The 16,403-nt window shown below is 34.6% G+C and overlaps 1 protein-coding gene across 4 annotated transcripts in view; it reads left to right on the forward strand.

Moving 5' to 3' along the window:
- Nucleotides 1-13,800, forward strand: part of LOC141405083 (uncharacterized) — a 35,983-nt gene extending 22,183 nt beyond the window's left edge. For 3 of the 4 annotated variants that reach the window (XM_073989069.1, XM_073989070.1, XM_073989068.1), the window contains 5 exons: nt 682-2,951; nt 7,784-8,300; nt 8,383-8,580; nt 8,748-9,026; nt 11,044-13,630. In XM_073989069.1, the coding sequence (XP_073845170.1) occupies nt 682-2,951; nt 7,784-8,300; nt 8,383-8,580; nt 8,748-9,026; nt 11,044-13,208 (5,429 nt within the window). In that variant the 3' untranslated portion in view covers nt 13,209-13,630. Of the gene's footprint in view, nt 1-681; nt 2,952-7,783; nt 8,301-8,382; nt 8,581-8,747; nt 9,027-11,043; nt 13,631-13,662 lie in introns of those variants that run through there. The other variant, XM_073989071.1, reaches the window with a different exon arrangement.
- Nucleotides 13,801-16,403: the final 2,603 nt, after the last annotated feature.

Here is a 16,403-nt window from a genome sequence, read left to right on the forward strand (position 1 = left end):
AATCGTGGATTTTTTAAAGAATATTTTTTGTATAAACGTGGATTTTTTAAAGAATATTTTTTTATAATCCTGGATTTTTTAAAGAGTATTTTTTTATAATCGTGGATTTTTTTACAGAATATTTTTTTTTTGTAACCGTGGATTTTTTAATTTTTTTTTTATAATCGTGGATTTTTTAAAAATTTTTTTTATAATCGTGGATTTTTTAAATTTTTTTTTTATAATCGTGGATTTTTTAAAGAATAATTTTTTATAATCGTGGATTTTTTGAAGAATAATTTTTTATAATCGTGGATTTTTTAAAATTTTTTTTATATATAATCGTGGATTTTTTAATTTTTTTTATAATCGTGGATTTTTTAATTTTTTTTTTTATAATCGTGATTTTTTTAATTTTTTTTACAATCGTGGAATTTTTAAAGAATATTTTTTATAAAAAATATTATTTTTTAATCGTGTCTTGGAGCGTTTAAAGTATATGCACCGTTCGTGCTATTTTTGTTCCCAAAATATTCGATTTCCACCTACGAACATTCACTTTCTTTTTTCACTCTACTACACTGCTGATATTCGTTATTTGGCTTTTCACATCCCTAACATGAGGCAAAGCCAGCCATCTTATACTTTTTTTACATGTCATATACTTGCCTTTTAAATAAGATTTCTTTCTTCTACATTCAGCTATTGTTGAAAATCAACTTCCGGAGCGGGAAGCCCTGACGAATTGCCCCATATCTGCCAATAATAGCAATGAATGCAAAACAAATGCCAGAAATGTGGAAGGACAAGATGTCGTAAATTCCGTTCCAAACAGCATTGTTAGTTCGAGTGATACCCAAACAACCACATCATGCCAGCCTCCACATTTATCCACTGAAAGTGAAGATGATCCTTCAACATCGACACACATTAAAGCGGAAACGTTGCACAAAAACCTAAGTGCTAAAAAAAGTCCAATTAAAAAGCTTAAGAAGCCTCAAGTACAGTATCATGTGACAGCTGACGGTTGTCACGCAGAACCGATAGCAATTATTTTGAATACTACCATAGAATCTCAGCAGGAAAGAATTTCAAAAGAAAATCAATCGCATTTGGATAAAGGAAATGCCACCATGACTGATTCTAAAGTATCAAATAGAAAAAGTGGCCAGAAAAAAACAGGACTGGTTACAAAAGCAGCAAAAAAGGTGGTTTTTAATACATCTGCCGAACCAGATGTCAATACAACCAAATCAAATTCCACCGGAAAAGAAACCATAACAGCATTACCTGTAAAATCCGTAATGCCAACTAAGGAAGTGATAACCTCGAATGATCCAAAACAAAGCCAAACAATAGCGGATAATAAAAATAAGAGTACCGGCAAAGAACCGCATAATCAAGTAATCGAAGATAGTACTGCAGCAACTTCCTCTGCCAAAAAGGTAGCATGTGAAACTAGAACTCCTACAAACAATTCTACAACATTAGCAACATCACAAACAACCCAACCCCGATCGCCCAAAGAAACTATGGACAATTTGAATGATGCATCAACCCAAGAAGTTGTCGAAAAATCAGTAAAAAAGGAAACAACGAAATCCCTTGGAATGAAGCCCTGCCCCAAAAGCAAAAAAGCTTCTCTGATTTCACCCTCAACATTACAAGCACCCCAATCATCCAAAGAAACTATGGACAAATTGAATCCTGCACCAACCCAAGAGATTATCGAAAAATCAGTGCAAATGCAAACCGCAAAACCCGTTAGTACGAAACCCTGCCCCATAAGCAAAAAAGCTTCTCCGATTTCACCCTCAACATTACAAGCACCCCAATCATCCAAAGAAACTATGGACAAATTGAATCCTGCACCAACCCAAGAGATTATCGAAAAATCAGTGCAAATGCAAACGGCAAAACCCGTTGGTACGAAACACTGTCCCAAAAGCAAAAAAGGTTCTCCGATTTCACCCTCAAAATATCGTTCAGTAGAGCCGGCTGATGGTTGTTACACAGAACCGATTACAAATATATTGGAGAAGCCTGTAGAATCCCAACAGCGAAGCAATTTAAATGATAACCAGTTGAATTTGGATAAAGGAAATCCCATGACAGATTCTAATATATCAAATCCACAAAGTAGCCAGAAAATAACAGGACTAGTTACACACACAGGAAAAAAAGTTGTTCTCAATACGCCATCATTGAAAGAGCCAGATGTTGTCAATACAACCAAATCAAACTCCACCGCAAAAGAACCCATAACGGTATCACCTGCAAAGTCCATTAAGTCAATACCGAATGATCAAAAACAAACCCAAACAACAACAATAGCGGAACATGATACTATTATGACAGAAACCCTGAGAAAAGATAGAACAGTATCTACCATGGATAATGAAAATAAGAGTACCGACAAAGAAACACATAAGCAAGTAACAGAGGATCCTACTTCAACAACTTCCTCTGCCAACAAGGCAGCAAATCAAATTAAGAATCCTACAAACAATTCTACGACATTAAGAACATCACAAACAACCCAAATTCAATCATCTAAAGAAACTATTGACGCAGCAAATCAAATAAAGACTCCTACAAACAATTCTACGACATTAGCAACTTCACAAATCTCCCAAATCCAATCATCTAAAGAAACTATTGACGACAAATTAAATGCTGCACCAACCCCCCAAGAAGTTAACGAAAATTCAATACAAAGGCAAACAGCAAAAACCGTTGGAACAAGACCGTGCCCCAAAAGCAAAAAAGCGTATATATTTTTATACTCAAAATATCGCAGTAAAAAGCCGGCTACAAAATCAGCCACAACATCAGCTACCACCAGTTTTGCTGAAACTCCCTCGACACAATTATCTCAACTCAACACGTCCATATATTCAGATTCTTCACTGGATGAAGAACCAACGAATGAGACTCCAAATAAATTGTCAAGTTTCTTGGAAGAAGCTGAGGTAAGTTGTTGATTGATTTAAAGTTTATTTATTCCTTTAAACTCCCGTAAGGAGAATAGGGCCACAAGCAGATATATCCGCCATGGAAATTAAATTCCCCAAATAGTAACTGGGGATACTTGAGCGTTTTTTTCTACACATATCCTTAATATTTTATCACTTTTGGTAACACAATCGGGATCAATTTAAAGCTCAGAATGCCTTCTTTAATATTGGTCATTTATGTTGACACAATTCGTCATTACACTTCGAAAAAAACAAGTGGAAAAATGGGATGAATTACCGACTATATATTTTTTAAATCGTGGATTTTTTAAAGAATATTTTTTATAATAGTGGATTGTTTAAAAAATTTTTATTCTTGAATTATATAACCTTAGATTTGGATTTTTTAAAAAAAATATAATCTTGGCTTTTTTTAAAGAAACGTTTTTTTAAAGAATATTTTTTATCGTGGTTTTTTTTGTTAAAGAATATTTTTTTAATCGTGGATTTTTTAAAGAATATTTTTTAATTGTGGATTTTTTAAAGAATATTTTTTAAACCGTGGATCTTTTAATCTTGAATTATATAATCTTAGATTTTTTTAAGAAGATATTTTAATCGTGGATTTTTTAAAGAATATTTTTCCAATAGTGGATTTTTTAAAGAATATTTTTTATAATAGTGGATTGTTTTAAAGATTTTTTATAATCGTGGATTTTTTTAATCTTGAATTATATAATCATAGATTTTTTAAAGAAGATATTTTAGTCGTGGATTTTTTAAAGAATATTTTTTATCGTGGATTTTTTAAAGAATATTTTTAAATCGTGAATTTTTTGAAGAATATTTTTAATCGTGGATTTTTTAATAGTGGATTTTTTAAAGAATATTTTTTTATAATCTTGGATTTTTAAAGAATATTTTTATATAATCTTGCAATTTTTAAAGAATATTTTTTATAATCGCGGATTTTTTAAAAAATATTTTTTTAATCGTGTATTTTTTAAAGAATATTTTTTTAATAGTGATTTTTTTTAAGAATATTTGTTTAATCGTGGATTTTTAAATATTTTTTTTAACCGTGGATTTTTTAACGAAACAATAAATAAAATTAATATTCTTAATAGTGTGTTTAAAGATATTTTTTATAATCCTGGATTTTTATTCGTCGATTTTTTAAAGAATATTTTTGAATCGTAGGATTTTTAAAGAATATTTTTGAATCGTGGATTTTTTTAAAGAATATTTTTATATAATCTTGGATTTTTTAAAAAATTTTGTTTTTCAAAATAGTCAGGCTTAATCCCATAGTCGTTGTCTTAATATTTTATTAAAACAACTTTAATTTATTAGTGGGAAAAAATTGGCGATGTATACCAAGGGGTAAGGCAGGGAATACTATAGTTTCAGATCTCGCCACAGATCTTCATCAGTTCTCTTATTTCTTGTTTTTCAACAAGAAACTTTTTATACCCAAGTGTCAATTGCTAGCTCAAATAGATACGTGCGCAAAGAAACACTCTGATCGAGAATTTCTTTGGCACTACCTAAACTCTAGCAACTTCACTTGCAAACAAATCCAAATTTTTCCCACTGCTATGCGTTCGTCGATTCTCGACGAAAAAGCACATAACTAGTTTGTTGGTATTGCATTTTCCCACTAATAAATTAAAGTTGTTTTAATAAAATATTAAGACAACGACTATGGGATTAAGCCTGACTATTTTGAAAAACAAAATAGAAGTCGTCATCCCAAACAAAAAACGCCAACCCTCCTAATTGTGAGACCGGGCACCGTCAAAATGTTGTTTATTGCTGTAGTATGCAATACCAACAAACTAGTTATGTGCTTTTTTCGTCGAGAATCGACGAACGCATAGCAGTGGGAAAAATTTGGATTTGTTTGCAAGTGAAGTTGCTAGAGTTTAGGTAGTGCCAAAGAAATTCTCGATCAGAGTGTTTCTTTGCGCACGTATCTATTTGAGCTAGCAATTGACACTTGGGTATAAAAAGTTTCTTGTTGGAAAACAAGAAATAAGGGAACTGATGAAGATCTGTGGCGAGATCTGAAACTATAGTATTCCCTGCCTTACCCCTTGGTATACATCGCCAATTTTTTCCCACTAATAAATTAAAGTTGTTTTAATAAAATATTAAGACAACGACTATGGGATTAAGCCTGACTATTTTGAAAAACAAAATAGAAGTCGTCATCCCAAACAAAAAACGCCAACCCTCCTAATTTTTTAAAAAATATTTTTTTAATCGTGCTTTTTTAAAGAATATTTTTATATTATCTTGAATTTTTTAAAAATATTTTTTTTAAAGAATATTTTTTTAACGTGGATTTTTTAAAGAATATTTTTATAATCATAGATTTTTTAATCGTGGATTTTTTAAAGAAATTTTTTTAATCGTGTTTTTATTAAAGAATATTTTTAATCTTGGATTTTATAATCGTAGATTTTTTAATAGAAAGAATATTTTTTAATCGTGGATATTAAAAGAATATTTTTAATAATGAATTTTTTAGATAATTTGTTTTTGTAATCGTGTATTTTTTAAAGAATATTTTTAATCGTGGATTTTTAAAGAAATATTTTAATAATCTTGGATTTTTTAAAGAATATTTTTTTATAATCTTGGATTTTTAAAGAATATTTTTATATAATCTTGAATTTTTTAAAGAATATTTTTTATTCTGTTATGGTTTTATTGTCGACCTTTGATTTTCCCTCTTTCTTTTTTGTGACCTACAGCCGAACTAAATCACAAAAAAGAATATTTTTTTATAATCTTGTAATTTTTAAAGAACATACTTTATAATCGTGGATTTTTTAAAGATTTTTTTTTAATCGTGGATTTTTTAAAGAATATTTTTTTAAATAGTGGACTTTTTAAAGAATATTTGTTTAATCGTGGGCTTTTTGAAGAATATTTGTTTAATCGTGGATTTTTTAAAGAGTGTTTTTTTAACTCTGGATTTTTTAAAGAATATTCTTAATATTGGATTTTTAAAGATTTTTTTGTACCCTCGGCATTTATGCTAACGAGGGTATATACACTTTCATACGGGCAAAATGTGGCTGAGGGTATTTAGCTGTCGGCAAGACGCCTCATTCTTTTTTATTATACCCTCCACCATATGGAGGGTATAATTAAATTTTTCATTCCGTTTGTAACACATCGAAATATTCGTCGGAGACCCTATAAAGTATATATATTATTAATCAGCATAAAATTCTATGTTGATTCGACCATGTCCGTCTGTCCGTCCGTCTGTCTGTCTGTTGAAATCAAGATACAGCTCGCAATTTTAAAGATAGAGAGTCAAAATTTGGTACAGAAGTTTTTATTACTTGCAGGATGGTTGGTATTGAAAATTTTCGGTATTTTTAAGGTTTTAGCTTCATTATCCTACCAAAATGGCTGAAATTTGCTACGTAGTCTTCTTTAGGGGTATAAAACTTTCCCCCAGAATTTTGTCGGTATCGGTCCACACCTTCATATAGCCCCCATAGAACGGTACTTCCCGATTTTCGGTATTTTTAAAGTTTTAGCTTAATTATACTACCAAAATGTCTGAAATTTGGTACGTAGTCTTCTTTGGGGGTACAAAACTTTCCCTCAGAATTTTGTCGGTATCGGTCCACACCTTCATATAGCCCCCATATAACGGTACCTCCCGATTTTCGGTATTTTGAAGGTTTTAGCTTCATTATCCTACTAAAATGGCTGAAATTTGTTACGTAGTCTTCTTTAGGGCTATAAAACTTTCCCCCAGAATTTTGTCGGTATCGGTCCACACCTTCATATAGCCCCCATAGAACGGTACCTCCCGATTTTCGGTATTTTGAAGGTTTTAGCTTCATTATCACACCGAAATGGCTGAAATTTGGTACTTAGTCTACGTTGGTGGTATAAAACTTTCCCCCAGAACTTTGTCGGTATCGGTCCATGCCTTCATATAGCCCCCATAGAACGGTACCTCCCGATTTTCGGTATTTTAAACGTTGTGGCCTCAATATTCCACCGAAATGGCTGAAATTTGTTATTTAGACTTCGTTGGGGGTACTCAAACTTCCCCTTTAAATTTGACGGTATAGGTCCACGCCTTCATATAGCCCCCATGGAAAAGTACCTCCCAATTTTTCGTATTTTGAAGGTTGTGTCTTCAATATTCCACCAAAATGGCTGAAATTTGGTATTTAGTCTTCAATGTGATATAAAACTGTTCGCCAGAAATATGTCTGTACAGGTCCACGCTTTCATATCGCCCCATTTCTGACTAAAATTCGTCGGTATAGGTCCACGTTTCGATATAGCCCCCATAGAACAGTACCTCCGGATTTTCGTAATACTGAAGATTGTGACGTCAGTATCCAACCGAAATGGCTGAAATTCGTTATTTCGTCTTCCAAGAGTTATAAAATATTCCAGAAGAGTATTATCAGTATAGGTCCACGTCTTCCTATATCCCCATAGAAGCTTACTTCTTGATTTTCGGTATTTTTAGTTTTAGCCACATTCTCTTACCGAAATATAGGAAATTTGGTATTTTGTCTTCTTTGAGCCTAAAAACTTTCCGTCAGAAATTTGTCGGTATAGATCGACGTTTTGAAATAGCCCCCATAGAATGGTGCCTCATATTGTTTTACCGAAATTGCTGAAATTTAGTAATAAGTCTTCTTCATACACGAAAGGAAACTAATTATTCCATTTTACTTCAATACAACTTGTGGTGGAGGGTATAACAAGTTCGGCCCGTCGGAAATTAACGCCGTTCTTACTTGTTTTTAGAAGGAATTGGAAAAACTGTTTTATTTTCGTACTTCTTCCACTTTCAGACAGTTTCTCTGCGTGAAATGTCGCGTGTTTCGTGTGGTCTAAAACAACGTATCGTTAGACTGATAAACAACCTTAGTTTTGAAGAATTTAAAACCAGAACGAAGTTGTATCATGCTGCCGAAATCTACAACGATGACCATAGCATTAATTATTTATATAATTATGTATTGAAAAATAAGTTGTTGTGGCCAAAGGGATTATATATTCCGATAAAAGAGTTTTGTCTACTATTAAAGATGCATTCATTCACAATTCCCGATAACGATAGTACCCTACTGAAATATATATCACCACGGTTCCTTCACTGGTCGGATCTGATGCATAACACATCTTTTGTGGAAAGTGTACGTTTATTTTATTTAAAAACAAAAAATACACAACTAAACCAAGCTGCCGATACCAGTGAAATGGAAAAGGCATCCAGGGAATATTACAATGAATGCTGGAACAAGAACAGTTGGTGTCTATCTGTGCCCGCATTGGGCACTGATCTATTGGGTATAGTGCCGGTGCAGGGTAAGTACTTTAATTTGTTATTTTAGAATAATTATTTATTATTATGTGATTTTTTATTTTATTTATTTATTGTATTGCATAGCTGTCCAAAGGGAGAGGACTACAGTAAATGTAAGGCAACCACCTAGTAAAGTTGTCAGCAATGTAAATGACAATCCCCCAAGCCAATTGCAGGGCAAAAAATCAACGGACCTTATTGACTTATTGGATAGTCAAGAAGAGGAATCACCAGCAACGTCAGCAGCAGCAGTAAAGGAAAATTCTCCTACTAATAGCATAAGTAAGTTTTTATTTGGTTCACACAACACTATCGCCTTTAAAGTTTTCTATAGGTCTTGAACTAGTCTACTCTAATTGTTCTCTTTAATTCATTTTAAATTGCAAAAAAAAATATTGTTCTCAAAAATTTTTATAAACTATTGACTTCGATTTTTCCCAATCACATAGCTGTAGATGAAAAATGGGATCTTATACATCATGAATCCCCACTATCCATCAGATGGAGTTCATCCCCAGATACGGTGCTCAGCAATAGGTCTGCAAACGACAATACAAATAATTCATTGCAAATACCGGAAGCCACCCATTCCGGTCAGTTGAGATATGCTGACACAACATTGTTTTCCGAACAACCACTTGAAGATTCAAATTCTGGAGCAGTTCAAAGCCAAAAATCGGATCCCCTTGAAGATCCCATGGGTGATGACAGTTCGGATGAGTGTTGCGGTATGTTTATCTTTTGTATACCCTCCAACAAAGTATGGAGGGGGTATATTAAGTTTGTTTTTCTGTTTGTAGCACATCGAACTCATATTTTTGATCAGGATAAAGTTCTAAGACGATCTAGTCATGTCCGTCTGTCTGTTGTAATGACTCTAGCGTCAGCATAATTGAGACAGAGCGCAAAAATTTTTACACCCGAGTGTCTTTTCCATAGACAGGTCAAGTTCGAAAATGGGCTATATAGGTAGGCCCACATTTGGTATAGCCCCCATATAACGATACCTCCCGATTTAAGGTATATTGAAGATTTGAGCTAAATTTTTTGATCGAACTAGATGTTTGACATTTGAGGTTCACAGTGGTCCCGAAACTTCTCCACCAAAAATCGTAAATATAGGTCTATGTTTTGGTGTAGCCCCCATATAACGGTACCCCCCGATTTTCGGTATTTTGAACATTTTAGCTACAATTTTTACCGATCTAGCTGTAATTTTACATTTGAAGTTCTCAAAGGTCCCGAAACTTCTCCACCGAAAATCATTAACATAGGTCTATGTTTTTATACCCTCATAGGTCTAAGTTTTTATACCCTCAGCATTTATGCTAACGAGGGTATATACACTTTCATACGGGCAAAATGTGCCTCATCAAAATAACGGTTTTAGACCCCAAGTATGTTTGGACGAAAAATGTCCGTCCGTCTGTCTGGCTGGAGCGCACGATAACTCTCGAACGGATGAACCGTTTTGGTTCAAATTTCGGCTTTCGTAATATTTTGCCCAAACTTAGATTAAGTTCGAAGATGGGCTATATCGGTCCACTCCTTCCGGTACCTCCCCCACAAAAGTTCGAAAATGTTCGGAACATTTGTGCGCACGATAACTCTTGAAGGGAGTAACCGATTTGGTCCATACTTTGCCCATCGTTAAACGTGTAGACAAGGTTTCAATATGGACTCAATCGGTCCACTCTTTCGGGCACCTCCCACACAAGAAAAGTTCAGTTTTGGGCCATCTCTCGATTCGCTTTGAGTTTTGCTTTAGCAACTTGTATTCACTGCCCACCATACGACGGTATAAGTTTCATCAGGGGCAAGTCCATACTTCCTGAGAAAATAGCCTGAAAGTTGCAAAAAAAACCCTAGACACCGTGTGAGGTGGTTGGAGCACCAGATAACTCTCGAACGGGTCTGCCGATTCGGTCCAAAATTTGGCCTTAGTAATATTTTGTCCAAACATAGTTTAAAGTCGAAGGTAAGCCATATCGGTCGACTCCTTCAGGTGCCTTCCCCACAAAATTTCAAAAATGTTCGGTAAATTGTTCGTACGGTAACTCTTGAAGGGAGTGGCCGAATTGGTCCATACTTTACACATCCTAATATATCTACCAGATATAGATCACGTTCAAATATGGACTATATTTGTCCACTCCATCCGGTACCTCCCACACAAAATTTTGGATAAGTTCACTTTAAGACCTGATATGGAATCACTTTGATTTTTGTTGAAGCAACTTGCCTTCGCTAACTCAATTGCGATGGTAAAAGTTTTTTCAGGGGCAAGTCCATATGTCTTGAGCAAACAGCCCGAAGGGTGTAAAAACCCCTATGGTTCCATATGTAGTGGCTGGAGATCCAGTATCTCCTCCGCAAAACTTTTGATCTTTAATCCTAATCAACATTTTTGTCGGTTCAAACGCCCAACATTTTTAAAACCCCCTAAATACATGAGTTTTTTGGGAAATATTGTTTCAATATACACAGGCTGAGGGTATAACTCTGTCGGCAAAGCCGACTGATACTTTTTTACTTGTTAGATACATTATTTACTTAATTTACGTATTTGTGATATCCGTGGTCGAGCGGGAAACTATTTCATTTTAGTTGAGAATATTTTATAGTGGAAAGTATAAAAAGTTCGGCCCGGCCAAACTTCATGTTTTTACTTGTTTTCAAATAATTTCTTTCCTTAATTCTAATAATTAATTTTTTCCTGTTTTTTCTCTTTTCTTATGTGTACAGTTATTATTCCCAATCAAGAAATCAAAACCGAACCCATGGACCAGCATGTATTGCGCAATTTATTATTTGTACTAAATGACGATGATGATACCATGCATTGTTCAAAGATCAGTGAAGAAATATTTGATCTTGATTGCTCCAACGCTGAATTTGTTCTACCAGATGACAATGTCAATTTGCCACCATCACAATTAAATTTCGATGACAGTAATGATAATTTGAATGCTAATTTTCCTACAAATATGCCAGCTACTCCGGTGTGCTTAAGTAGTGGTGATTCGTTACTACAACTTGGTCAACGTTTACCCAGTTCCGGTAGTTCAAATGAGACACAACAAATGGAGAAGTTACCTACAATAAGGCAGGCTGCTAATGTAACGTCTATACAAGAAAAGAATGTCAATTTGATGGGCAGCAGTGAAAGCGATAACTCTTTGCACTTAACACCGGTAGCACCAGCAGTAAAGGAGGTTAACACCAATCTAAATCAATCGGCTAATAATGAAACATTTTGTTTCATGCAAAATGCTCAGCGTTTTCCTAGTAGCTTGAATGAAACTAATATATCCGGAGGAAGTAGTAATGAAAGCACAACAAAAGTCAACAATGAACCAGCAAGTAGAATGCCTATCACTACTGAACCGCCACCACCACCCATGGTAAGAATAAGTGTAAACCCAAACCCAGCAGCAACTGAAAGCCATGTAACTGTGAAGTATATACCGACAGTTGTTGTTAAGGCTGATGTAATGGTAGAGGAAAGGGAAATCCCTATCATACATGATATATTTTCTTTGATGCAAAATGCTCAACGCTTTCCTAGTAGCTTAGAAGAAGCTAATATATCCGGAGAAAGTAGTAATGAAAGCAGAACAAATGTCAGCAATGTTCCAGCAAGTATCTCGACTGCTGTTGTTAAGACCGATGCAGTAGTGGGAAAGCAAATGGAAACACAGATCGAACAAGAAACATTTTCTTTGATGCAAAATGCTCATGCTATGGCCGAAGATAATGCTGCCACAACAAAACCTGCCGAGCCTAAGCCTATTGCAAAACCCCCTGTTCTTGGATCCCTGGCGAAGAAAACTTCTTCTTCTGCTGCTGCTGGTGCTCCTTCATCTAAACGAGTAACAAAGGCCAAAGTAAGTGGCAGGCCAGAGTTAGTACCGCAACTAACCCATAATATGCGTCCACTTCCTCTTGTCACTACCAAAAATCCTCAAACTGAAAGACCAGCTAGAATGTCACCAATATTAATGGAACCAAATAAATTTGAGCCTGGCCCCACATCAACACAAATACAGCAACAACAATCAAATATAGTTGCCGTACAAGAGCAAAATTTCGTATTACCTTCAAGTAATGAATCTGCTGCTGCAGCTGCAACAAGTTTACGAGTTTCACAGGAATTATCCACGGATAAGACCCTCTTTGACAATTCATCATTGATTAGAGCCCTGGATAATGCTGGCGGCGCTAAACCCCAAGAATGTTTAGCAACAACAAATTTCGCAACAATACCAAACGTTAAACAATCGCCCACACAGGTAACTACACCTACTGCCGCCGAAAAACCAACTGCTGTAATAATCAAAAGAAATTGTTTATATTACCATGTAATAGAATTGCATTATTTCGCAAGTCTTAGCCCCAATCATGTTCTGAAATATGAATTACCCACTACCAATTATGATCTACCCTATCTTGAAGCCACCATAACCTGTGGTGATATAAAAACAAAACTTGTATCTACCTCATTTTATGCCTTAGTTTTTCGATGGCCCGCGGCATTGCGAAATGATTTTCATGCTATTCTAAATGATCTCAAAGAATATCATTATTATCGTTTTAAACGTACGCCGACGCCGCAACATGATTTGCGTGTCAGTACCTTAAATTCTTTGCTAGATAATGCAACACCATTTTGTCTGGCACAATTAAGCTACAATCAACATAACTCAGAGTTTTCCCATTGTATGCCATTGTTGAGAGCCGATGTGATGAGCGAGATTCATAGGCGCAAACCTGTCAAACCTTTGACCCAAGCCATATCGGTTGATATTTTGGAAAATTGCAAAGCATTAAAGGCTAGGATAAAGAGGGAATATTGCCAAAACAACTATCTAGTGGGCAATAGTCATGAGGAAACCTCCATTAAAAGCTAAAATCTAAGAAAGCCCAGTTGAATTATTTAATTTTCAAAATACAAGTTACACGTGATGAAATGTCGCAAAAACTAAATGATTTGCTATGAATAACTTTATGTTTTTGTTTAAACAAAAACAAATGAAATTTTTTTTCATTTTGTCCACCAAAAGAAATAGAAGAAATCTACCTCTCAAAACTTCAAAATGTTCACACAGGTGCAGTTTAACAGGTGGTCGATGATCTTTTTGAATTAATGATTTTATTTTACGTTCTGAACAACAAATGAAATTTATTTCTTTCAGTATTATGCAAATTTATTATATTTCATTAATCTTAAAAATAATTTGTTGTAATTCTTTGTTTATAAATTATTTAATATTGTTAAATTTCACTTAAATTAAAAACAAATAAATTGTTCCCGTTTTTTTCTATTACAAAATTAATTCACATATTCTTTTTATTTATTTTCAGAAAACCTATTGTAATAAGCGTAAACAGGTTTAGTTGATTGTTTCCCTAGTATTCAGAGGGCTTAAATTTCCTAGTATGTATATAACATTCACTTGTTAACTTAAAAAAATTAATAAACATTTCTAATTTATTTATGTATATAATGTTTTTTTTTGACCTATTTGACCTACCAATCGTTTGATACAATGAATAACCTTTATCCGAAAATTGTTGTTGTAACAGTGTTTTTATGTTTGTACGTTTATTGTCTGCTTAATCTGGCTCTGGATCTATCTCCAGTTCAAGGAATGTGGCTGCTTCGAAGGAATGTAACCACAGATTAACTGGAGTTTGGTTTGGTTTGAAGATGTGCAGCTGCTGTGATGGCAGTCACTCCACTCGGAGATAGGTCCATAGTGATCATCCTGAATATTTGAGAGTATAAATCCTTCCGTCTGAATTTGTAATCACGCTACAGGTCACAATTTTAGTCCGATCGTCACGAAATTTTGGGTGTTAATAAAGGTCCCGGAGGGGTAGAAGCCTATTGATTTCGGTGATGGTCGGATGATATTCAGATATTTGGGGAAAAAGTCAACATTTTATTTCAAAGCGAATATCTCCGCTTCTATATGTGGGGTATATCAAAAGCACAATTAAATTTCGATGACAGTAATGATGATATGAATGCTAATTTTCCTACAAAGATGTCAGCTATGTGATTCGTTGCTACAGCTTGGTCAACGTTTACCCAGTTCCGGTAGTTCAAATGAGACACAACAAATGGAGAAGTTTCCTACAATAAGGGAAGCTGCTAATGTAACGTCTATACAAGAAAAGAATGTCAATTTGATGGGCAGCAGCAAATAATGGCTATATTACACTGTGCAACATTTTTAAGGTGATCTTGTACAAACAATTCGAACTGAGGATTTTTTGAAAGTACAGACCCAAACGACAAGAAAACCTAGTTGGGTTTTGTTGTGTCAGATCCAACTAGGATTTTATGGCCCCATCTAAACCTGGTTAAATATTGAGTTTTGAAAGAAATTCAGGGCTATATCTCTGAAACCAATGCGAATCTTCTTCTGACCTCTGAAGCAAATTTGTAGATAAGAACCAGAATAAAATATTTGGAGAAATAATGAACTCAAAAAACTACATTTATTGCCTCAAATTTCAAAATATATGCAAAAATTCCACAATTTTTATACATTCCACATTCCACAATTTTATACATTTCACAAAAATATTCCCTGGAATGTAATACACAACTCTTTAGAACATGTCATTGTTGTAAAATGCCTCTATGCCTCTATTTTCAGTACATTTTTCAACGACCATTTAATAAAAATGTCAATAATGTAGTGAAATCCGAAATGCGAGAATAAACTATTGGTGTGAACTGTATTTGTAATAAGTGTTGTAAAAGATATGATACAAAATACCGCTGAAACAACATGAAGTAAGCATTTCAGAGTTTCAGAATGTTCTAAAGAATTGTTGAGAACATAATTTGGAAGATTTTTACAAAAGGATACTTGGTTTAACTCCCAATAGTTTAGCCGATACTGACAAGAATTTCAGCAATTATGTAAAATTTTCTATATTTTGATGCCCTAGATGGAGTTTTTCTTATATGGTCTGTTCACAAGATAAGTTCTACTAGTTCTGGGCTACAATATTGCCTAAGACAGTAAGGCCAAATTCCTAATCGTTTCTGAGATAAAGGCCCGATAAATGCAAAAAGTGTAGTTTTAGCCCGGTTTAGATGCGGCCATAAAATACGAACTGGATCTGACAGGACAAAACCCTACTAGGGTTTTTGTAGTCTAAATATGTACTATCAAAAAATACATACAAGAAGTTGTTTGCATTTTCAGTGTTGCATAGTGTTACACCATAAGCTTTTTCACATATACATATGACATCAACTGGCCTGTATATTAGTATACTCAAAGTAACTACATACATGTGAAAAAGCATATGGTGTAATGTAGCCATAATCGGTTGCTTGTCAGTGTGGCCGTTCATTTTTGTCAGTCATCAGGCAACCACAAAATATTAACTGAGCGTGTGTACCCCGCTTAAATTGTGGCTGACTTCCGTATTGTCAGTTGCTTTGTATTCGTGCATGAAACAAGGGGTTCTTAAATCGAGTTCCATAATAGATTAATTTTATGCAATTGCTATATCACACCATATGCCTTTTCGGAACAAGTGTCATTTAGGGGCACCTCTGGGATCGGTCCGAAATTTTTACCATAGGTAGCCCTTGGGACCCTGATTCCAACGATATATAATTTTCCGGGGGGAAGTCCATTCTTCCCGAGATATGGGTCTTGACATTTCGGAAATTTCGTACTTTCACACCTTTAGGTTGTTTAGGGCCACCTTTCGGATCGGTCCGAAATTTTTACCATAGGTAGCCCTTGGGACCCTGATTCCAACTATATATAATTTTCCGGGGGAAGTCCATACTTCCCGAGATATGGGTCTTGACATTTCGGAAATTTCGTACTTTCACACCTTTAGGTTGTTTAGGGGCACCTCTCGGATCGGGCTGAAATTTTTACAGTAGATAGCCCTAGGCATCCTGAATACAACGATATATAATTTTCCGGGGGGAAGTCCATACTTCCCGAGATATGGGTCTTGACATTTTACAATTCTAACGTGGGCAATATGGGCATCGTTTTAAAGCTTATGGAGAGTACTTTTATGCACGCGTTTTGATCGCGTAGCCCACTTTTGACCCTGTC

The sequence above is a fragment of the Musca autumnalis genome, unplaced genomic scaffold (assembly GCF_047663935.1).
Source record: "Musca autumnalis isolate F117 unplaced genomic scaffold, ASM4766393v1 scaffold_5, whole genome shotgun sequence".
In the NCBI taxonomy this organism is placed as follows: Eukaryota; Metazoa; Arthropoda; class Insecta; order Diptera; family Muscidae; genus Musca; species Musca autumnalis.